At 39.4% G+C, this 25,418-nt stretch overlaps 1 protein-coding gene across 6 annotated transcripts in view; it reads left to right on the forward strand.

Moving 5' to 3' along the window:
- RASAL2 (RAS protein activator like 2) overlaps window positions 1-25,418 on the forward strand; it is a 319,973-nt gene that overhangs the window by 235,529 nt on the left and 59,026 nt on the right. For 5 of the 6 annotated variants that reach the window (XM_066261224.1, XM_066261225.1, XM_066261226.1 and 2 more), the window contains one exon: window positions 3,837-3,943. In XM_066261224.1, coding sequence (XP_066117321.1) covers window positions 3,837-3,943 — 107 coding nt within the window. Of the gene's footprint in view, window positions 1-3,034; window positions 3,113-3,836; window positions 3,944-25,418 lie in introns of those variants that run through there. The other variant, XM_066261228.1, reaches the window with a different exon arrangement.

Raw genomic sequence — 25,418 nt, forward strand, 5'->3', positions numbered from 1 at the left:
GGTTATTCTTTCAGAGTAAAAAGCTAAAGCTAAAGCTCTTCCGTGTGGGCCTGCAAGCTATGAATAGGAGCTTTCTGCTGCTGTTTGTCCCCACTCCCTGGCACTAGTCTCGCTGGCATCCCTACTGCTCTTTACCCCCACGCTTTGCATTGACTTCCCCCTACCTGCAGCTGTCTTCTCTGAGGAGTCTGCAAGGCTGACCTCCTTTCTTTCTTAAGTATTGACTCTCACCACCTTCTCAAGGCTACTGCCTACCTATTCACTATATTCACTCTAGTGAAATTACCATACCTTTTCATCTCCTTAACACGCCTTACCTCTTTTACTTCCTGAAACACATCTTGGCGTTTGCTTCCTGATAAGTGAACTGAAGGCCATGAACACACTATTGGGTTCTAAAGGCAAAGGTTGAGCTCTGCTTGTTGAATAGGCATGTCCTCCACCAAAAAAAGTACCTTTGGCCCTGTAGCTGTCCAGCTGTAAATTTCTTTGCCACACTTTTCAAAGAAAGCACATTAACAAAGAGGAAAATATGTACATTGGGGACATGACATTATATTACTACAATTTGTATTTAGAGAGCTCTTTTCATCCAAAATGCTAATTTTATCTCAAAGCATATGATCTCGTTTGTCTTGTCTTCATCTCTGGTTGGTTTGAATAACCCAGGTTATTAATGAAGCAGAGCAGGAAAGGTGAATGGCTCACACAGGTCACATAGTCTGCTAGGAAAGGCACTCAGATGTTCTCTTTGTTCAGCACTTCATTCTATGTAGGGCTGGATTAGAGGGTATCTCTCATTATTATAAGTTGTCACCTTATCTCAGTGCTTACCCAGTGGCAAAGGAAATGATGGGATAAATTTAAAACTTAATCAGGCTTTTTATAATTTTTTTGCCTTTCAATCTGAGGATGAAAAATACTATTTTTAGATGATGAGAAAGTGAACAAAAGTTTCAAACCTTTATCTACTGAAACAATATTATACATCTCATCCTTAGAGAACAAGCATATTTTAAAATGTCTATACTTAAATATTGTGACTATGAAAGAGCATTAATTTTTATAGCAGGTGAAAATAGTATAATAGCATGTAGCAGGAATGAGGGGTAGGGGAGAAAGCTGTCTAATTTTGGCCTACTGGAACCACTATAGATTTTTCGTCTCACTCAGCAGAAATGTCACTCGAAGCACATAGTAGCAGCTTTCCAAGCTGGATCAGTGTACTGTGCAGCCTGCCTGAGACTGACCCAGCAAGTTGTTCCTTCTGCTCTGGCTGATGCTGCTACCCTGTTTCTAAGTGGACAGTGGTTCTGGGCGTGTATGTTCTTCTCTCAGCTTTGAAATAATTATGGATTTCTGAGAACTAAAGAACCTGCATATTCAAAGTCTCCCCCCCCTTTTTTTCTCATTGTTGCATTGTTGTGGGACCTGAGAAAGTCAAGAAATAATGACTTCTTCCTATTACATTAGTTGATTTCATTTACCAGGTATCCTTACTTTCCCCTCTTTAGGGGCAATTGTTCAACCTTGTAGAAAATTTTAATGTCTTCTTTTGAACCCAGTAACATTCTTTAATCTACACCAGAGTTGTGGGATTTTTCTCCCCATAATACAGAAAGAGAATCTAAAAGAAAAAAAATGCAATAAATAACATATTTGTTAAGAGTTTGAGATATGGTTGTTCATTTTAGCCAATATAATTTCAAAATAGTTAAAAGCATTGAAATATATTTCTTTAATGATTTCATATGCCTGAAAACTAAAATTAGATGTTTGGAAGAAAATAGGAAAATAAGTTTCTATTTTTTGTTAATTAGAACACTGTAAGTTAAAACTATTTACTAGATCACTTTATATTTGCTATGGGAACTTTTTTTTTTTTTTGTCCCAATTTTGTTCCTGCATCAATTATTCAGAGATTAAAATATATTTTATTGTTATATCCAGTCTACTATACTTTCTAAATATAGGTAATTATTAAAGGAGAGATGACATTATCTTCTACCTTCCTCAGCCCACCTGCCTGCCCCCATTAGACTTCCCTAACTTCGATAATCACTCTTTAATAATGTTTCTGAAGTCTGAAGGTCTTGTTCAATATGCTTTGACAAACTGATTTGTTTAAATTCAGTGCTTTGTGCCATTCTGTGAATTTTAGCTAATTACACTGCCATTTTCTTTTAAAGAAATGTGCAGTAAATTGTGTGTGCCTAATTCAGAAAATGACTTTGTACATTAAGGTTCATTTAACCACTGATGGTTAGCAAGAAGTTGAGAGGCACAGTTAGTTATTGGTCATGATTGTAAAACAGCAATAGTGTGGAACTTTCTTGTACTGCAGGCATATAAGACAAGTCTTTTGTCAACCTCACAGTCATTAGGAATGTTGCAGTTTGGTCTCACTAGTCAAGATGTCACAGAGATGTTTAGTCATGAAAAACAAATCTGAGTCCCGTAGGCAAAGATAGTAATAGAGGAAGCACTTCCGATGGGATTTTCATAGGCAGGATTGACTTGTGTGCGTTACTGGGTCTGTGTAAAATGGTGTCCTTTTGGCACTCGCTGAATATAAATTTCAGTAAATGTGTTTTCTTGCTGCACATTAGTGCAGTACAGTGAAAATTTCTGTAACGGGGGGAAGGCAATTGTTGGGTGTCTGCTAATAGCCTGAAAATAACTAATGAGGATGTGCTGTGGGAGCGATTGATTGAATAGCTGCAGTCCTGTGTTTCTTTCTCACTTACTCTCTCTGCAAGCTGTAGAGAGGGAGGGGAAAGAGCAAGACACAGGGAGGGAGCGAGAGAAAGAAAAACGCTTTCTCTCAAGTGGAAGTAGCACGGATCCCAGGGGCCGATCGGGCTGGGAGGCCAGAAATGGAAGTTTAAGCCGCATCTGTCTTTTAAAGCGAGAACAGCAGGAAGCAAAGTGTCAGTCTCCGGAGTCACGATTTACTCCTTGTTTTTTTAAGATCTGGAAGATAACACAGAACACTTTTTTTAGGATGTGTTTTTTTCCCTTGTCCATGTTGAGGTTATCTAATGTTATCTGAGAAGCTGGATTCCTATATGTCTGTCAGTTGAAGTGGAGATGGGAAGCAGTTGTGATAAAGGTATAATATGTATATATCTATCATCTGTGTGTGCGTGTGTATGTGCATATATATGCATATATATATATCACCATGAAAAAGGTTAAATGTAATCTTAATGTAGAGTATAGAATTAAACAGGAGATTATCATATTACGTGCAAAATCTGAAGCTTGTTAGGTAGTTTGAACAGATTTAGGATTACACAGTAAGATCTTGGTAAGGTCATATAGCTGGAACAAGGAGAAGCTGATCTATTTTTATATCTGCATAAGCATATATGTGATTTTTCTCCTGGCCGCAGCTGTCAGGCTTTGCATGGCCCTTTGGTTGCAGTATGGTGAATCATCTGATGTACACAGAACTGAACTTTGACCTTTGTGCAAACATCATCAGATCACGAGCAACACTAGATTATATTTTATTCACAAAATATAAAAAATTTCTATTAACTCCCATATTGCTGACAAATAGAGATGTAGATTCATATACTGTGAGAAGCAAATGTTAAGTGACTTACAGATAAAAAATCATAACTCAGAGGAAATTACTTTTTATATGTGCACAGATAAGACATAAACTGTCACACTAAAGCAGATTCTTAACTGGGACCGTCTCCTAGTGTCTTGATATTTCGAACACCACAGAAATAGAGAAATTGGGGGGAAAGAAACCAATAATTTTATAATTTAGTGAAATATATTAAATTTTGGGTTCTTAATGATGTTTCTTTCTTCTTTTCCAGAGGTGCCAGCAGAAAGATCCCCTCGCAGACGGAGTATCTCAGGGACCAGTACATCAGAGAAGCCCAACTCCATGGACACTGCATATACCTCACCCTTCAAAGTACCAGTAAGTGTTCCTCTTCTTTAAAAGACTGCTCTACTCTGCTCCTTTCTTAGAGTTAGAGACAGTTACTAAGGAATAGAACATTTCACTTGTGAAGATTTTCTTTATAATACTGAGGTTTAAGGAGAGTGTTATCAACTTCATGGATTAACTGCAATTAACATCCACTACTTTCAGGATCAGGTTTATTAGGTTTTAGGGAATTTTATTTTTCCTTGCAGGATACTCCAAAATATATAATTAAATATATTTAATTCAAATTATTTTGAACTATAAAGTGTAAATCTTTGCAGAATGCCTTTTTATCAAGTTACTAGCCAAAACCTATCACAATTCTGTAAAGATGCTGGTGAGATTTTTTTTTTTTTAGGGATGGGCTATGATATATATATTTTTTAATTTTCTAGAACTGGAACTTAAGTGGAGAAGGATGAGACTCATTAAGTTACAGAGCAAATTATCAGAGAATTTAAACAATTATGAGTTCCAGTACTGAACCTGGCCTATACTTTACTTGAGTCATCTTTCAGATAACCATTTAAGTGCTTAAGCAATACCCTGGAAGAAATATCCTAGTATAAAATACTCCCTACACTGAGAATCAGTGTCAAATTCAAAGGGATGCTTCTGGAAAGGCTATGAGTGGCCAGGTTCGCTGACCACCAGTTGCAGGCCTAGTTTGGACCATTTTGATACAACTCTGAGTAACAATATTTTAATTCATCCACTTCCTTTGTTTATTGAGCAAAAAAATATATTTATAGCTTACTCATATTATTTAAATTTATTGTTTTTAAACTTGAAGAGAATTATTTGCAAAAGTTGGTAATTATTGTAGATAGAATGGTAACCAATATAAAATAGAAATAGGCTTTTCTATGGGAAAAAAAGATCATTTTCTTTTAATTCAGCCAAGTGAATATATTCTTCATTTACTTATTTCAATACTGTTTTTTAAAGTTGAGATGACCTTTTAAGTAGAACTGGTATTTTGAGATATATAAGTAGACATTCATTAGTAAGTTACTTAAATGACAGTATATTTTGGATTAATCCTAAGGAGCAAGATTTCCCCTTATTATATCGTAGTGCCTTGTTGTTTGTGGATATTTATTACTGTGCCTTTTAAAGCTTTACAAACTTTTTCATTTTTAAAGATCACAAGCAAATGTTGGATTAATATTCTAACCCAGTTGTGACTGGAATTTCAAAATATCAACTTTCCTGCCTTTTATTAAATTTCTTTATTCCATAGACATAGATACCTACTTTTTAAAACTTTATGAATGAAGAAAGCATTTTTCTTCTCTCATCCTCATTTTCCTGATGAAACAGAGATCAAACATACTGAAACTAACTACCACATGCAGAATTTGGCAAAAAGAAATTGAATTCGAATTTGAAGTTTTAATACACTCATGCTGAATAGAATGGTGACAATAAGGTGACAGCTAATCTAAGGTTTGCCTTAATAATAAGACTAAATTATTCTTAAGTAAAAGCAATAAATGAATAATGCATATACATGAAGGCTAAAACTACTTACAGACCACTTACTCAGTAGTTAGTCTCCTGATAGTCTCAGCCACCTCATGAATTTAGAAATAATGAGGGAGAAAAAGAGGCCTTTGCCTAACCAATTGGGGCCCGAGCCCACGCACTTAGCCCTCCAGGAGAACTCAACTATTCCCAAGCCCTCACCTAGACAATTGTTTGAAAAGAACCATCAGAACATACCAGTTGCAGAGTCATAAAAATAATCTGCATCCACTTAGGATAAAGGCTAATAGCCTTACATTTATCAATAGCCCTTAAGGGTACCATTGTTTCACAGGATGGATGGTACATAGTGTAGTAATTGACATTCATAATAATGATCCTGAATCATCAAGAAAAAGTATGATTCTATTTATTGTGCATGGCTTTTTAAAAATGGAACTGTATGGTATTGTGTAATATATATCCAATGAAAACATTTAACATCTCGAAGATGTGTGATGCTTATAAAACCTTTCAGAAAAATCTGGTTTGTGAAGTACCTTGTTCCTCAATAATGCTGGATAAATAATTTATGTTCTTTTAAGAGAAGCCATAATATGCTGGCTAAATGAGGCACTGCAGTACTTGGATGTCTATGGAAGGACACTGTAGTTTTTAAATTTACATATAACACCAATAGCTAATGTGACTACATCACTTAAATGTAGTGCCAGTAAGAACTTTGTCTAATTTTTAGATCACCACAAAATACTTTTGTAATTGGTATCACAATAAACTCTCTGAATATGGGAAAGCAGTACAGAAAGGAACCAAACTTTGAGATACTTGACTTTAAGTTACTTCTACAGTATCACTTCCATGTGAAGATCATTTCCATGTTAACTTTCTGAAGGGGCAGAAGTGAGGTTTAAGCACAAGTGCTGTGGCTCTAGGGTGCAGGAGTCTTTCCTATGGCTAGCAGCAGATTCACTACTCATCAAGTGAGCCCAAAAAGCAGCTATAGTGGACTCCCTGAAAGGGCCTTATTCTTCTTAATGATATTTCCAAGCTTAGAGAGAACAGAGCAGATGAAATAGATTTTAGCAAGCCTCGACTGAAATTATTGACAATGACATACTTATTGAGTGCTTACTTTGGACAAAGTATAGGTGATTTACCAATTATTGATACTTTCGTGGCATTATACTTGGTACTGGGAAAGCAGAAATGAACACAGAATGTCCTGAGAACTTATAGTCTAGTACAGGGGTTGGAAATCTATGGCTCTCAAGCCAGATGTGGCTCTTTTGATGGCTGCATCTGGCTCGCAGACAAATCTTTAATAAAAAAAATAATAACATTAAAAATATAAAACATTCTCATGTATTTACAATTCATTCATTTCCTACCGCTCATGTTCATGGTTGCAGGTGGTTGGAGCCAATCACAGCTGTCCTCCGGGACAACACCAAATTTTTATTGGATAATGCTTAACGTACATGGGTCGTTGTATGGCTCTCACAGAATTACATTTTAAAATATGTGGCGTTCATGGCTCTCTCAGCCAAAAAGGTTCCCCATCCCTGGTCTAGTAGCAAGAGACCAGATTCATAGGAGGTAGGTAAGCATTGTGACATGGGTTTTTAACAATGCACTGTGTAAGCTAAGCTTTGCCAAGGAGCCATCATTTGAGCTGAGATTCAAAGGCTGTATGAAAATAATTGACAAGGGAAGGAGAGTATTCCAGGCTGAGAGAACAGCATTTTAGAAAGACACACTCCATAAGGTAGTTGATACATTCAGGGAATATGGAAAGGGTTCAGTGAGGGAGGAATCAAAAAGCATACAGGCAATAATGGCAAGAGAGAGGCTGGAAAGATAAGTTGGGACAAGACTGTGTGGGTCTGTTTATCAAGCTTAACTAAATTTTGCTGGCTGCTAAAGCATTAGAGATTTGTTTATTGAAATATTTGAGGGAAAAAAGAAATATTTGTCTTGGCTCAAAAGCTAAACCTACTTGTATAAATACTGGGAAATATTGATAAATTACTTGACTCTTCCCCAAGTGACTCTTTTTCCTCTTGCCATTACTCAGTGATAGCTGGGGCTATCATTCAGTGGAGGGCCAGCCCAGCATCCACTTGTGGCTACCAGCTGACACTGCTGATAGTTCTGCAGCAGGGGTTAGCCTCAGGGAGACCCAGGAGAGGCCAGGGGGTGGGAGTTGCTTGTATCCTGCTGATGCTGCTGGATAAGCAGAAAGGAGCCACAGAGTAACTATAGCAGTGGGCCCCATAGCAGGGAAGCCCATGGTAGACAGTAGAGTCAACAAGTTTAAAAATGCGGACATAAGGAATGAAAGAGAGGAATTTATATAGACACTAAACCTATAGGTTAAGGCAATAACTTGATTTTTAGGAACGTTTAAATGTATTGGTACTTTAATCATAGCCAAAAGAAAAAGCAGCAATTTGCAAGGTAACTGTTCTGCCTCTCCTCTAAGCCTATATTTCTTCACCTTAATTCTATTTGTAATTACTGTTGACCCTTAAATAATGGGGGAGGAATTAGAGGGACGACCACCCCAGCAGTGGAAAATGTGCGTATTACTTAAGTCATCCCTCTGCACACACAGATTCCCAAATACAGATCAAAAAATGGTATCTATCTGTAGGTCTGTGTTCCTCATTAGACAATGAATATCTCATTAACTCATCTTTGTTGCTACCTCAGTGCCTAACACAGTACCTTGTACATAGTAGACACTTAGCAAATAGTTTGTGAATGGACAAAATATGCATGAATTACTCAAGGCCAGAATCGAGTATCTCTTACACTTATTCTTTTGGTATTCCTGGTGATGTCTCCAGTCAAATAGATTGCTAAACCATTTAATAACCACTGAGAGATCATTTGGAATAAGTGGTGTACTGGTGCAGAATATATTTTTTACTTAACAAAGAGATTTGAATTTGTATTTGGAATTCAGGGCTATGGAATTTTATGTATATAGTGTATACTCTTTATCTACTTATATTGGGAAGTAAAACTAGATAATTTTCTTTAATTGATGATTTGTTTATGTGGCTGTTTCTCTGAGCCCTTTTTATTTTATTTATTTATTTTAGTGGGTTTTTTTAAGATTTTATTTGTTCATTTTAAAGAGAGGAGAGAGAGCGAGAGAGAGAGAGAGAGAGAGAGAGAGAGAATGGAGGAGGAGCAGGAAGCATCAACTCCTATATGTGCCTTGACCTGGCAAACCCAGGGATTTGAACTGGTGACCTCTCAATTCCAGGTCGACTCTTTTGCCACTCACTGCAACCACAGATCAGGCCTTTGAGCCCTTTTTAGATGTCATACATATATATAAGCTCACAATGTTTCTGCAGATTTGAGTTCTGTTAGATTCTTCAAGAACAATTTTAGTCATTTGAATAGTTTTTACCTCTTTTTTAAAGATCCTATATTTTTCTTTTTTTTTTTAACATCCTAGTAGACTTGTTACCATTGTCATATATATGTTTTCCTTTAATATATTCATTCTATATTTTGTACATTGTTAAAACTACATTTAAATATCACAGGGGTTATTAATAGGAAGAAATGAGTAAACTCATGAAAAGTTATCTAGGTACTTATAATTTAATTCAGAAAGGGAAAATGATCACATCTTGTAATTGTGTTTGTTTCACATTGCCTTAGTTTTTGGAACAGCCTTCTTTAATATCCTACTTATAAAGTAACTATTGATATTTATGATTTATTTAATCATTTCTCCTTAGACGATGCCATCAGTTTAGTTTGACTAAAAGAAAGCTGCCTGTGTTCCGGGCCAGGTGCTTGGGTTGGTGTTCTCATTTCCATAGCACAATGGTGTGAGTCGGCCTCCGTGTGAACGTAGCACAATGCAGTCGCAGCTGCTTCATTTGTATTAGCTTTGAGCTTGGCTCTGAAAGAATTCAGGCACTAAAGTATATGCCAAGACAACCAGAAAACATAGCTGAACTGAAGCAGTAGCTTGCTCTCTGTGCAACCCTCCTTGTGTTCTTGTCACAGGAACACCTGAGCATGCCCAATCAGATATGTGTTAGATACAAAAGACTGTCAAAAGATGAAACCTTTGCATAGTTTTCAGAAGAGAGTAATCTTTAGAATAATAAATGTAGACTAAGTTAAAACCCTGTGTAAAAAGAAGTGTTACATCTTTTCTCAAGATTTGAGATTTCAGGCACAGTTGGTATTGGTCTCTGTTTTGAATAGAATCCTCAATAAGATTAATACAATCCTTAATAAGATCTTTGTTTTTCAAATTAAAAAAAGAGTCAGAAAGCTTCATGCTCACTTAAAGACCAGACAGTGGTCATTGTCCAAACCAGTGGATTTCAACTCTTTTTTTTTTTTTTTAATAATTTTTTTTTTATTTTATTTATTTATTTTTACAGAGACAGAGAGAGGGATAGACAGGGACACACAGACAAGAACGGAGAGAGATGAGAAGCATCAATCATTAGTTTTTCATTGCGCATTGCAACACCTTAGTTGTTCATTGATTGCTCTCTCATACGTGCCTTGACCGCGGGCCTTCAGCGACTGAGTAACCCCTTGCTGGAGCCAGTAACCTTGGGTTCAAGCTGGTGGGCTTTTCCTCAAACCAGATGAGCCTGCGCTCAAGCTGGCGACCTCGGGGTCTCGAACCCGGGTCCTCTGCATCCCAGTCCGACGCTCTATCCACTGCGCCACCGCCTGGTCAGGCTCAACTCTTAACTATACCTTAAAAAATCACCTAAGGACCTCCAAAAACATTCCTAATGCCTAGCTTCCACCTCAGACCAGTTAAACGAAAATCTCTGGACTAGAACCTGATCATCTTTATTTTTTTTAAAACTTCCTGGAAGATTCTAACATGCACCCAGAGTTTGGAACTATTTGTCTAAAATGATTGGTTAAAATATTAGGAACTCATTTTAGTCAATATCTTTCCCATAGACATCAGTGCTTGCTTTTGTACCTTCAAGTCTGATAACTTTCTCACCAGCCTGGGTATTGCTCATAAACAGATTGCTGCATTGCCTATTAGTTTTCCCTCCTAAGTGTTTGCCATTTTCAATTCAGGGGACCAGTCTGTATTTACAAAACATTGGCTTCGTTGTGGCACAGAGTGACCTCTGACCAGCCTGAGAATCTCAATCTCAGGACTGAAATAGTCCTTTTGAATTCATAGCATTCAAGCTACTTAATGAATTCAGTTTTTGTATTCTCATTGCTGTTATATTCTAGGACCCTTGAAGTTCTATCCTCTACTGCTTAATAGTCTATATTTATTTTTCTTCCTTCTCTTTACTGACTATCCACATGGACTTAAAATCCATAAAAGGATCATCCTGCTGATACCTCCTTTAATAAAGGGTATATTTATATTTTTATATGTATGAATATATAATATAGGAATATATTCATATTATATGTCTATCAAATATTACTATCAGAGGTAAAAATCATGTAATAAACATAGGGATGTCAGAAAAAAAATTATAGCCTGAAGATATTAAATATTAACTATCCCTTTAAATCATTTCATAATCAGAAAGGGTGTAATTTTAAGACCTCTTTATGATAAATATCCTAGAAATATAAAATTTGAAGCAGAGAAAAAAGAAGATTCATTGTGACTCCTTAAGGGGGATAGAGAGAAAGACAAATACCTGGAGGAAAAGGGAGCAGGAGTGGCAAGGATTGGTGCTGTGATTCTAAACTTGAAACGTTCAGAGAATGATGGAAACCCCCTCAATCTGTGGGTAGTCCTAGAAATAGGTTTGCCGCAGTGCTAGCTGGTGGCAGGTCCTACCCACCCTACCCAGCAGACAGGGCTGTCTGGGAGAGAGGACGGGAAGGACTCACAGCTCACTCCTATGGGGAGTGTACGCTAAGTCCCTCTGCCTCAAAGCACGGATATTTGTTTTCTGTTCTACCATTAAACGGAGGCTTAACAACTTTCATTTCATACTCAGAAGTAAACGTTATGAAGGCATAATGCCTGCTTAAGGGAGCATATAATTAGCCACTACGTATAACTGGTATCGGATGCTTTTCTCTTTCATAGGAGTTGGGAAGCTAGAGAGATAGAAAGGAACCCTTGCCAACATCTTGATTTTGCTAGGCTTAGCTGTCCAGAAAGGCAATTTTGTACTTCTCAGCTGTTCTTGTGCTCAGCAAGGTACAGGCATTGCTGGTCACTGCTAAGGCCACCGAGGTCCCTTCCTACCTCCAGACCCTTTCATTCTATTGCTAGAGCCAGTACCATGCCACTGGATTTTAAATGCTTTATTTGTTTTATATTAAACACCTGCTAATTTTATTTTAAATGAACTTCATTTCAAATAGCTTATATAATTAAGATATTACTATAATTTTTTTGTCAGACCATTGAGTGGCTATTAAGAGAAATGGCTCCAAAAGGATTTGAATAGACATTTCTTTAAAGATATGCAAATGGCCAATAGATATATGAAAAGGTGATCGACATCATGAGTCATTAGGGAAATACAAATCAAAGCCATAGTGTGATATCACTTTGTACACACTAAGATGGCTATAATCAGAAAGAGACAATAATAAGTGCAGATGAGGATGTGGGGAAATTGGGACCCTCATATCTTGCTGGAGGGAGTGTAAGTCATGCAGACATTTGGGAAAACAGTTTGACAATCCCTCAAAAGGTTAAACATAGAGTTACCACATGACCTAGCAATTCTACTTGAAAATTGAAAACATGAGTGCACACAAAATCCTGTACATGAATGTTGTAATAGCCCCAAAGTAGACACAACCCAAATTTTCATCAGCAATACCAAGTATTGTCTGTCCATACAATGGAGTATTATTCCACCATAAAAAGAGTGAAGTACCGCCTTCTCATGCTACCACATGGATGATTCTTGAAAACTAAATGAGTGAAGTCAGACACAACAGGCCATACATATATTGTATGATTCTATTTATATGAAATGTTCAGAATAGACAAATCCATAGAAGAAAATAGATTAAGGTTACTAGGGGTTGAGATGGCATGTGACTGCTAATAGGTACAGGATGTCTTTTGGAGTGATGAACTGTCCTGAAATTAGACTGTGGTGATGGTTATGCAACTTTTTGAATATGCAAAATCCCTAAATTGTATGCTTTAAAGGGGGGATTTGATGGGATATGTAATATTGATTACAAATTGAAATGGTAATATTTTGAATATATTGGGTTACATAAAATGTATTTGGGGAGGAAAAAAGACAATAATATGAATTCCATTATATAGTGGCTGCTTATTTCCTACAGGTTTTTTTTAAGTGCTCATTACTGATATTTTGCATATTTGCATTTTTTATGTGAACTACCATAATTTTGCCTGTTATAAGGAAGATAGTTCCATACATTTTCACTTAAGCATATAGACAAAGCATGACATTTGGTTTTAAAAGAAAAAAGGCAAATTATGACAGTCATATATATGGGGTATTTTTTAATTTTTGCAAATTTTCTCATCTGAACTCATTCATATCTTGTATACTTTATAATCTCTCTCATAAGTTCGTGTCTATTAAATAAACCATTTGACCTTTTAATTGTGTATATAGTCCACCTCTGCCTCTGTATTCGTATACGATGTTTTATATGTGGGCTGGTTTAATGGGAGAATGCTGAGATTTTCACATTAGAAAGATCTTTTTATTGTCTAGGAGTGAAATTAATGATCAACACATCAGGAAAGAGAAAGCGATGTTGTTTTGGAGACTCTTCTTCTGAACAGTCCTCTGTAGTATACTCACACTTAGTTCTGATATCCCATAGTAATTTAAATTCAGTTCACCTCAAACTGTATTCACTTTCATTTTCCCCAAAACTCTTTTCCGCCTGAACTTCTAACTTTGTAGTACTACAAATTTCTTCAGTCCCAGAGCCAAAAACTTAAGAGCCATAGTATCCTCTTCTCCTTCTTCCCAAATTCTGTCATCAGATCTTTGTCTTTCTTCAAGTTCATCCTTCCCAGCCCAGCTGCCTCTTAGAGACTTCAATTATCAGCCTGTTATTCTTCCCCTGAACTAGACCCAGACCCGGCTTCATGAGCATGAGACCAGTGCAGTGCACAGAGCCTGCTCCCAGAGTTTAATTCTCTGCAGCTGCCATCTCAAAATTCTTAATGAGTCATCTCTGGATTTCTGTTTTGTTGGTGAAGTCCATGGGACAATGAGCATGTTCAAGGACTTGGAACCAAAGCACAGCCCCACCTCCCACTGCCTTCCTGGGATGGAGTCTACACTGTCCACACCCCACCCCTGGAAGCCCAGCAAGCCTCCTCCCTCTCTGCCATACCCAGCCACACCCGTCATTTTCTGACCCTGACCCTGGTGCGCAAACATAAGGAAAATATGGGTTGAACTGTGCATTCTGTGGTGTCTCATCTCAGGAGAAAGGTTTGGCAGGACCCTCCTGGTCTCTGCCTGTCAGTTTCACTGATGTCTGGCAAGTGACCAGTTGCCACAGCTCAGTTGGGGCAGGCCTCTTGCCCATCCCCAGCAGGTACCTATTGAGTTGCAGTGACAGCTGTGGAGAGGGGAAGGCCTGGCCCCACTTCCCTGCCCCAGGCCAGGGCATGGCAGGTGGATATGGTGGCTGGGAGAGGCAGCCTGACAGCCCGCGGACCACCCCCATCCTGAGTCATGGGCTGTGGGGCCCTAGTGGGAAGGTCTACACTTGCACTGTGCCCAAGGGAGCATGACACTAAATAGCAAATTAAACACACCACAGTAGACAGAGAGAGAGAGAGAGACTGCTGAAGAAAGGAAGAAGCCTTCTATTTTAGTACCTTTAATGGAACTGTTTTTCTACTTCTTGAATAACGGCCCTTGTATTGTACACTGAGCCCCTCCAAATCGGTAACCAGTCCCATCTAGTACAACAGAGAGTTGACCTCATCTCCTGCCTCTAGGTCCCCCTCACTTACTGTATTCACACTGGTGCGGAATGGCCTCTTCAGAATCTGAACCTGAGCATCACTTGACTCTGCCTTGCTTGAAGAACTTGCGTAGCTCTCTATGGCCCCGTACCCAGAGACATGACCGCATTTCGGACGTTGTGTTTGGCTTGCACAAAGGGTTCTTTTTCCTCTCCTCTTTCTCTTCCTTCCTCCTTCTCTACCTTCCTCCTTCCCCCCATTTGAATGTCTTCAGACAGATCTAACTTTGCCTTAAAAAAAAAGCACCCATTGCCAGCTGAAAGCTTTTGCTTTTAACTCCTGTTTTACAGGATGATGGAAACCAAAGTTTACTTAGCACAGAGGACATTTCATTGTCTACTTTTGGCTGCCCCTCCAGTCTCACTTTGTAATGCCCAGTGTCCCTATCGCCACCAGGTCTCTAAGCCTCCAAACTTAGAGTTCTTCTTTATCAAACACAAGAGTTCCCCAAACAAGTTTTCTCTGCTATCTTTGTCCATTTCTTCCTAGAATGGCCACCTTCTATGCTTCCTAAATGTATTTTCATCCTTTAAAACAGCTCTAGTTTCTTTCTACCTCTTCAAGGCCACATTAGCTTTAACCTGCTCTGTCCTTCCATAGGAGTCTGCACTTATCCATTGTAGTGCTAATACATTTGTATTATGGGTCATTATTTATAGTTGCCTTCCTTGGTCTGTGATATTCTCCTTGGTGGTCTCTAGAATGGGTGTATAGACCTCATAGGGTACTCAACGCAATCCATTAATGTTGCAGAAAAAAATAAATGATTTTTTAAAAATTTCACTCTTTAAAAATTTTTGTTATTGAATATTTGATAGTCATACATCAGAATATTCTGATATTTTATAGGTAAACAATTTTAGGAACACATTCCAAACAATATTGTACTCATTTGATGGTCAGCACAGTATTAGAAACCACTCTTCTACAAGACCAGGACCATTGTTTATCTTATTCATCTTACAACCTAGTGCTGACCTTTTCTTTTTCTTCCCTGTTTATGAAAACTCACTTACAATATAGATGCCATTGCTGATCACCCAAGGTATGCACAATGCAGAGACATTAACCTTGTACGCCATATCATCTTCTTCATTAGGTGATGGGTTTTTTTTGTTTTGGTTTTTTTTTTCTGAAGCTGGAAACGGGGAGAGACAGTCAGACAGACTCCCGCATGCACCTGACCGGGATCCACCCGGCACGCCCACCAGGGGCGAGGCTCTGCCCACCAGGGGGCGATGCTCTGCCCCTCCGGGGCGTCGCTTTGCCGCGACCAGAGCCATTCCAGCACCTGGGGCAGAGGCCAAGGAGCCATCCCCAGCGCCCGGGCCATCTTTGCTCCAATGGAGCCTTGGCTGCGGGAGGGGAAGAGAGAGACAGAGAGGAAGGAGGGGGTGGGGGTGGAGAAGCAAATGGGCGCTTCTCTTATGTGCCCTGGCCAGGAATCGAACCCGGGTCCCCCGCATGCCAGGCCGACGCTTTACCGCTGAACCAACCGGCCAGGGCCTAGGTGATGGTTTTAAATGATGAACATTATGTACAGTTCTTTAAGGGTCTACATTAATCTGTTAAGTAAAATAACATTAAGGGTAGAATGTGAAGAAGAAATAATTTTCCTTCTGTGGAATTCCTGAGATATTAATGATAGAAAGAATGACTCATGGGGACTATCTTAGTTTGTTTCTCACTCAAGAAATAATTGGATGTGTAGGAATGGATGTAGTGTGCCTCTCAAGTCTTTAGAAGTTAAAATTTTAAAAAGGCAGTACAGTACAACTGAAGGGAAGGTCAAAACCCCACTGATCTGTCCTTAGCTACCTAAGCTCATCTCTTATGCAGTCAATGAGACTGCTGTCACTCAAGAGTACTGCTCCATTCAAATCAGTGCCTGCAAATAGTGTGGTGACTGCCCGGGGGTGGGGGGCAGTCAGGGGGTAAGTATAGGGGGATGGGATAAGTGGTGATGTGCAAAGACCTGACTTGGCTGGGGTAAACACACAATATAGTATAGGGACATGTGTTATAGAATTGAGCACCTGAAACCTGTACAATTATGTTAATCAGTATCACTCTAATAAAATTTAATTTAAAAAAATAAAAATAAAAATGGATTTTACTAAAAAAAAAATAATAATCAGGTGCCTATAGATGGAAAAGGTGCTGTACTCTTCTGACCATATGATCTAGAGCAGTGATTTTCAACCTTTTTTGAGCTGCCGCGGCACATTTTTTACATTTACAAAATCCTGGGGCACACCACCTACCAAAATGACACAAAATGACACTCTAACACAGTACATATTATACATATAGTTAATAATATAGTTTCTAAATGTATTTATACTCACTTAGTGTGAAACCTGGGCCTGTTTCAATGAACACAAAAGGGATATCCTGGCAGGAATGGTAGAAAGACACACACGAGGCTCTTCCTCAATAGTTCTCAGTCTCTCTCTGTTTTTAGTTTTTATCGTTGTCAAGCTTGAGAAGCTCAGCTCACATAGATATGTGGTTGAAAACGGGAGCAATGTCAAAATAGCTTTGTTGGCCAGAATGGGGAACTCCTTGGCAACAAATAACCAAAAACTGTCCAAAGGAAGATCAGCAAACTTTAGCTTTAAAGTTAGATAACATTGTGATGCATTGTATATCACCCTCTGCGGGGGCTTCTTTTAAAAAGAAAAAGGTCAAATATCTATATACACCATCAGGATAGACATAACCAGTTGAGGCTGAGGCTTCATGTAGTGGTGGCAACATTTACCTCCAGTCCTGACCAGGATTAGAAATCGGGACCATGAGGAGAAGTAGCAGCTTCAACTACTCGCTGCGGCCACACAATGACAAATGCGTGGCAGCCCGAGCAGGGACCTTCCTGGGTGTGGATGAGAAGCGACCTACTGTTGGTTCATCGCTAGTGGTCGAGATGAATCCTAGAAGGTGATTGGTCAGTGAGCGTTCCCTGTGCCTCCACTCTTCCTGTTGCTGATAGCTGGAGGGATTGTGAGGGGAATGTTTATGTTTGGATGGAGCCGGCAGGCGGTGGGCCGGATAAATAGCCTCCGCAGGCCGTATCCAGCACGTGGGCCATAGTTTGGGGACCCATGTTTAATTTCCCCACAGCACACCTGACCATGCCTCGCGGCACACTGGTTGAAAAACACTGATCTGGCCTTGGCTGGTTGGCTCAGTGGTGGAGCGTCGGCCTGGCGTGCAGAAGTCCCGGGTTCGATTCCCGGCCAGGGCACACAGGAGAAGCGCCCATCTGCTTCTCCACCCCTCCCCCTCTCCTTCCTCTCTGTCTCTCTCTTCCCCTCCCGCAGCCAAGGCTCCATTGGAGCAAAGATGGCCCGGGCGCTGGGGATGGCTCCTTGGCCTCTGCCCCAGGCGCTGGAGTGGCTCTGGTCGCAACAGAGCGATGCCCCGGATGGGCAGAGCATCGCCCCCTGGTGGGCATGCCGGGTGGATCCCGGTCGGGCGCATGCGGAAGTCTATCTGACTGTCTCTCCCCATTTCCAGCTTCGGAAAAATACAAAAAAAAAAAAAAAAAAGAAAAGAAAAACACTGATCTAGAGCCTGCGTCACCTGCCTTTTTAAATTATGCCTGAGAACTAATACAAGGAGTTCATATTTTAGCATTTAAGAATTTGTGCCTAGCCTGATCAGTGGCACAGTGGATAGAGCATCAACCCGGGACACTGAGGACCCAGGTTTGAAACCCCAAGGTCATCAGCTTGAGCACAGGCTCATCCAGCTTGAATGCGAGGTCACCACTTGAGCATGGGATCACCAACATGATACCATGGTCTCAGGCTTGAGCAAGGGGTCACTCTCTTGGCTTGAACCCCTCAGTCAAGGCACATATGAAAAGCAACCAATGAACAATTAAAGTAACACCATTACAAATTGATGCTTCTCGGTCCTGGCCGGTTGGCTCCGCGGTAGAACATCAGCCCAGTGTGTGGAAGTCCCGGGTTTGATTCTTGGCCAGGTCACACAGGAGAAGCGCCCATCTGCTTCTCCACCCTTCCCCTCTCCTTCCTCTCTGTCTCTCTTTTCCCCTTGCACAGCCAAGGCTCCATTGGAGCAAAGTTGGCCCAAACGCTGAGGATGGCTCCATGGCCTCTGCCTCAGGTGCTAGAATGGCTCCGGCCGCAGCGGAGCAGCTCCCCAGATTGTCAGAGCATTGCTCTCTAGTGGGTATGGCAGGTGGATCCAGGTCAGGCGCATGTGGGAGTCTGTCGGCTGCTCCGCTTTAAACTTCGGAAAAATACAAAAAAAAAAAATTGATGCTTCTCAACTTTCTCCCTTCCTGTCCGTCTGTACCTCTCTCTCTCTCTCTCTCTCTCTCTCTCTCTCTCTCTCTCAGAAAAAAAAAATGTACATAGAACAGGCAAAGTGATAAGAACCATATTTTTAAACATATGTTCACCTAGCATCTCACTTGTGTGACTAAGAGTGAACTGTGCAACCTCCCCTAAGGCCTATAAGGCCTTCTTTTATGACAATGAACTACTACACTAATATCATATTTTAAAGTTCTTGGAGGTTTACAGATAGAAAGGTACTATATATTAAGGACCAATTTGTTAGTGTTTTGAGTCCTAAATTTATAATGGAGAAAGGTTTGCAGGCTTAGAAGTAGTATAATTAGGAAATAGCCTTGATAGGTTATAAAAATATACCTAATAAAATCTTTTCCATGACAAACATTAGTAGAGGGGAATTATATTGTTTTACTTTGTACCTTTTGCTCACCATTTCCGTAAGGTGAATTTTAGGTGCATTTTTTTTTCACCAGAGGCAGTAAGAATTTTATTTTATTTTTAAATAATGAACAGACTCCAAAGCATACCTTCATCTGTGGTGCTGTTATTCTTAGAGACCTAAAAATGGGAGACAGAAAACTCCAATTAAATTCATCTAGTCCATCTCCCCTGACAATGAAAAAATGTTTTTTTGTGTTTCATTATTACCTGCTGCGTTTTCAGGCTCCTGTGATAACTCTGGGAGACTGTCCAGTAGACTAATAGACCTCACTTTGAGGGAATGTTCTCTTCTTAGTTTGACCCATCATTTTTATTTTAACCCTTTAAGCCACCATATCCCTTAATATTCATATTTTGTGAAGGTCAGCAGTCTCTGCTAGTCATAAGAAAACCAACTTACATCTCATTAGCAGGAAATAAGGTGGCTTACAGAAGGGAATATTCCAGATACTAAACTTTTCCTCTTCAAATGCAATATTTGGTTTTCTCTAAATAATTTTGACATTTTTTTCCTCAAGATGTGTTAGATATTTCCCTACTTTCCTGAGTGAATTGAACTGTCCTTAATAATTCAGGTTAACTATTTTAGCATTCTGCAAATATAATTAGCCCATGACATGCTAAGCATTGAAGAAATACAGAGGTTTGCCTTTCGGAGGTAAGATTCAGTAGGGAACATAAAATAGGAATAGAACATAGAACTAATGATTGGTCAAGGCAGAAATAAACAGTAGGACAAACGAAAGACCTTAGGTAATGGGAAGCTAGAGACTAACTCCTATTATAAAATGGAGAATGGTTTTCTGAGGGGTTGGTATTCAAAATAAATAATGTAAGGACAATTACATAGCCATTTAGAAAAAAAATTAGATGTGTAGGTATCACATTTACTCAAAATGGATTAGGATCTAAATGTAAAAGATAGATAAATGATACAACTACTAGAAGAAAACATAGGTGAATTCCTCTTTTATCCTAATGTTGGAAAGTACTTTCTGTAATGGTTACTGAAAAGCTAGAAGCAAAAATGTCTTAAAAATTGCATGGCAGAAAACATCATCACAAAGTTAAATGACAGCCAGCTGACTAGAAGAAAATATTTGCAATATATGAAGACTATTAAAAACTAAGAAATGAAAAAAACAAAAAACTAAGAAATTAATATTGAAAAACCCAATAGAAAAATTGAAAATGAAAAAGATATGAATAGGCAATTCTTTGAAACTATAAAAATTGTTTTGAACATATGAAAATAATGTTCAGATTCATAATCAGATATGCAAATTAAAACAATAGAAGAGACTGTTTCACATTTTAGTCTAGCAAAAACTATAAAGTATGACAACAAAGTCAGTTGGCAAGGCTTTGGGAAACAGACATTCTCGTATGTTACTGATCAGAATGCAAACTGGGACAACCTTTCTAGAGGGGATTTTGGCAAAGCTCCATGTGCACTTCCCTCTTGACCCAGCAAGCCCACTTCCAGCAGTCTTTCCTGAAAATACACTTCCATCAGCAGGAAAATATACATGCACACAGTATTCCTTGCAGCATTGTTCTGGTTTGTAATTGCAAAATATTGGAAACAACCTAAATGCCCACTCATAACAAAGTAATTTTATGAACTATGTATGGAAGCTAGAATAATGCCCATATATATGTCAATTTGAACAAAACTGACTCCATCTTTCTATTCCTGCTTTTGCCATGCTGAGAACTCTGACCTAACTACTGCCAACCAGCCCCAGAGCCTCAAATTTAACAATTAGCTGTGTCCTGTAAGCTTATACAATGTAACTAACCATAAGGGTTCCTGTCAACCTACGGCCAGAATGGCATCACAATCAAAATAAGTATTGGCTCTGGCTTGTTGGCTCAGCGGTAGAGCATTGGCCCAGTGTTTGGAAATCCTGGGTTTGGTTCCTAGTCAGGGCACACAGAAGAGGTGACCATCTATCTGCTTTTCCACCCCTCCTCTTTTCTCTTTCTCTCTTTTGCTCCCCCTCCCACAGCCATGGTTCAAATGGTTCCAGCAAAGTTGGCCAAGGGTGCTAAGGATGGTTCTATTGCCTCACCTCAGGAGCTAAAATAGCTCAGTTGCTGAGCAGTGGAGCAGCAGCCCAGACAAGCAGAACATTGCCTGGTATGGGGCTTGCTGGGTGGATTCCAGTTGGGGTGCATGCGGGAACCTGTCTCTGCCTCTCCACCTCTCACTTAATTGAAAAAAAAAAGATAAGTATCAAACTAGGCGTTGTCATTACTTCTAAGCATTTATCCTTCATAAGGCTGCCAGGTACTGCGTCCTTTTTCCTTTGTCCTGTCAATTAGTAGGTCAGCTATACTATAAAACATGAACTGTAATCACTGTCTAGTAGCAAAGAATAATCTATGCACAATGCTGGGTCGTCTGTCCAATCCAACCAAATCTTCTGTAAATAAGTTAGCCTACTGTAAACTCTGTTATAATTAAAGGAGTAGCCTGCTTCGTTCTTCAATCTTAAGATACTTTCTCGTTCTGGTGGTCACTGTACCTTAACTCCACCTTCAAGCAGATGTCCAAAGCCTAATATACAGAATCTGTAAATACACTGTCTTACAAGGCAAGAGACTTTTACAGATGTGATTAAGGCACAAAACCTTGAGGTAGGAAGAGTACCCTAGATCAGTGGCCAGCAAATCTTGACATAGCAATATGTTTTAACATATCATTATTATAACAATTCTAATTATGTTGTTATAATTATACATATTTTATTTTACTTTTATATTTTAGTATAATCTGATAACATTAATAAGTTAACATTCATTAGATCTGATTAAAGGTATGGGTTAATATTTTAATTTTTTTGCTTTGTGTGTGTTTACAAGTTTCATAATAAAAGTTTTACTTTGGCCTGACCAGACAGTGGCGCAGTGGATAGAGCGTCAGACTGGGATACGGAGGATCCAGGTTCGAGACCTTGAGATCACCAGCTTGAGTGCAGGCTCATCTGGTTTGAGCAAAGCTCACCAGCTTGGACCCAAGGTCGCTGGCTCGAGCAAGGGGTTACTCAGTCTGCTGAAGGCCCAAAGTCAAGGCACATAAGAGAAAGCAATCAATGAACAACTAAGGTGTCGCAACGAAAAACTGATGATTGATGCTTCTCATCTCTCTCCGTTCCTGTCTGTCTGTCCCTATTTATCCCTCTCTCTGACTCTCTCTCTGTCTCTGTTAAAAAAAAAAAAATTTACTTTGCTTAAGAAAAGAGAATTACTGGATGCTTGTCAGAAATGCAGACAGATCCACACGCAGAGATTCTGAAGTATCAGCTCTGATCTAGGAAAACAATTTTAATTTATAATAGAACCTTTGTATTATTTCCTTTGGTGTTTGAAATTGCAAAACAAGCACGACGAGGATACCTCTCCAAAACTGAAAGCCCCCCCAAGGGAGAAGTTACCCACACTGAAACTGCTTGTTTACTGCAGTGCCCTTGCATCTGTTTGTGGTTTTTGTTTCCTAGAGTTTCCCTTCGTGTCTGGATTTCCAATAACTGGAAGCTTAAGTAAATAATATATGATGATTGGAAAATGGAGTTTAGCATTTCCAGTTACCCTTCCTTTTCTGTTTCCCTGTTAATTTTCTACAATTAGATTTCAGTCAACATTTACTGAATATCTACAAATTCCTAAGTTATATTAAGAGAGCAAGGAAAGGAATAATTTATATATGACATGGCCTTCTTCTTGGATAATTACAGCCCATAACACGAACTGCTAAACTATGCAAAATACACAAATTACTAATTAAACTAAAATTTAAAAAGCAAGAATGTAAACAGTTCTCACCTGGGTCCTTTCTAGTTGATGATGAGGTGGCATTTCCTGAGTGTGAGTCATGTAACATTTTAAGGAACTGCTGTTAAAATTACTTAATCACCTAAAATTGCACAGTCCCTTGTGTGGTCCCTGATATGAAAGATCAGACAGGGTTAAAGCAGGGTTCTGCTGCACATCTCTGTGTTCTATGCAGAAAGTGATGACATGTTTCTCTGCCTTTACTGCGCCGTGTCTTAAGGGAACAGCAGAAACGCTAGGACACCAGCAAGTCGAGTCTCCTGTCGCCACCACTGAGACTTTGGAGTGCGGTTTCCTGGCAGTATTTTATTCCAGTTACCAATTATGCCCTGATAGCCAAGTTCAGTCTTCAGGGCTTACTCCAATTTGCAAGTGGTGAACATTGCACCACAAAGAAGCAGAAATGCAGTATGACAGTTCAAAAATATGAGGAAACGAAACAAACAAAAACTATTGTGACAATCTACTTAGAAAAATTTGCGCCCTGGCCGGTTGGCTCAGCGGTAGAGCGTCGGCCTAGTGTGCGGAGGACCCAGGTTCGATTCCCGGCCAGGGCACACAGGAGAAGCGCCCATTTGCTTCTCCACCCCTCCGCCGCGCTTTCCTCTCTGTCTCTCCCTTCCCCTCCCGCAGCCAAGGCTCCATTGGAGCAAAGATGGCCCGGGCGCTGGGGATGGCTCTGTGGCCTCTGCCTCAGGCGCTAGAGTGGCTCTGGTCGCAACATGGCGACGCCCAGGATGGGCAGAGCATCGCCCCCTGGTGGGCAGAGCTTCGCCCCTGGTGGGCGTGCCGGGTGGATCCCGGTCGGGCGCATGCGGGAGTCTGTCTGACTGTCTCTCCCTGTTTCCAGCTTAAGAAAAATGAAAAAAAAAAAAAAAAAAAAAAAAAAAAAAAAAAAAAAAAAAAAAAAAATTTGCCTGTAGGATTTATCTATATAATTAAGTAAAATAAAAATCCTATAGAATTTACATGGGGAAAATACATTATCCTATAGTACCTAGAGTATTAGAATTAGAAAAATTAGAGGAATTAGAATGTAGAAAAATGAGCATTGTATAGAGGTTAAATAGCAGAGGTTCCAGAGGCAGGCTCCTGGACTAGAAGTTCTGCTCATCCCTTCCCAGCCCAGTGACCTGGGTCACATACCTTCTCTGTATCTCAGCCATTGATATCTGAGCTACTGTGGATGAAGAAAATACACTGTTTCTATATTGCATATTCTTGCTCAAAACTGTGTTAAATAGATACACATGTCTAATTTCATAGTTTAAAGTATATCAGAAAAGCACATGCTTGTTTATTTATGAGTGCTTTGAATGGTCTTGTCCCTCATTATTGATTTCCTTAGAAATCAGAGGGAAAGGTGAAGTCCATAACCCTGGTCTACAGGATCTGCATGCTGTCGCCACCCCGCTTCCTCTCTGACCTCATTTCCCACAACCCTTCCTACCGTTTTCTCCAGTCCAGCTGTACTGACTTCTTGGCTCTTTCTTTTGAGCATAGTAGGCATGCTTCTGCCTTTAAGCCTTTGCCCAGCCTGTTCCTGTTGCCTGGAATGCTTTTCCTGTCTCATATCTGCAGACTGACTCACCTTCTTCAAGTCTTTTCTCTATATATAATCTTTCTTTGTAAGACCTGCCATGACTACCAGCTCTCTGACATGGTTCTCTTTTTCTGTAGTGCTTATCATTTACTAATTTATTGTGTTCTTCATTTATTGTCTTATCTCATTTCACTAGTATATAAGCTCAATGAAAGCAAAGATGTTTGCTTGTCTTATTCACTGATATATCTCAAGTACCTAAGTATCTGGCAAATAATATTCTAGGTTTAAATCCTAACTCCTCGTTTATTAAGTGCTTTATCTACAACAAATTACTGAATACCTAACAACTTTGTGGATGTGTTTCTTTGATTAAACGGCCTTACATATTGAAAAGCACCTGGCCAGTTCTTGATACCTAGGAAGACTTCAGAAAATTATTTCAGTCAATGAATGTTCATGGAACATTTATAATGTGTGAAGCATAAGTATAGGCACTGGCATCCATCACTGAACAAAACAGCCCAAACTCCCTGCTCCTGTGAAGCTTATTTCTAGTTTCCTTCCCTTCCTTTGTGGTGGGGGTCTCTGGGAGGAAGAATCATGATTCCACCATTCTATTCATTAGTCTCACCCTAGATCCACATTGTGTTAATACTTTCAAATACCCATTGTCCATTACTGTAAAAGTACTTTTGCATTCAGTTATTTTTTTCTTTGGAATGGTTTTAGGAAAAAAGGATTTTTTAAATCGTCATTTTACAGATAAGAAATAAGAAACCTAGAAATTGTGACTTGTCTGAGGTCATTCAACTAAGAGAAATTGGAGCCACAATTTGAAGC

The sequence above is a fragment of the Saccopteryx bilineata genome, chromosome 2 (assembly GCF_036850765.1).
Source record: "Saccopteryx bilineata isolate mSacBil1 chromosome 2, mSacBil1_pri_phased_curated, whole genome shotgun sequence".
Lineage (NCBI taxonomy): Eukaryota > Metazoa > Chordata > Mammalia > Chiroptera > Emballonuridae > Saccopteryx > Saccopteryx bilineata.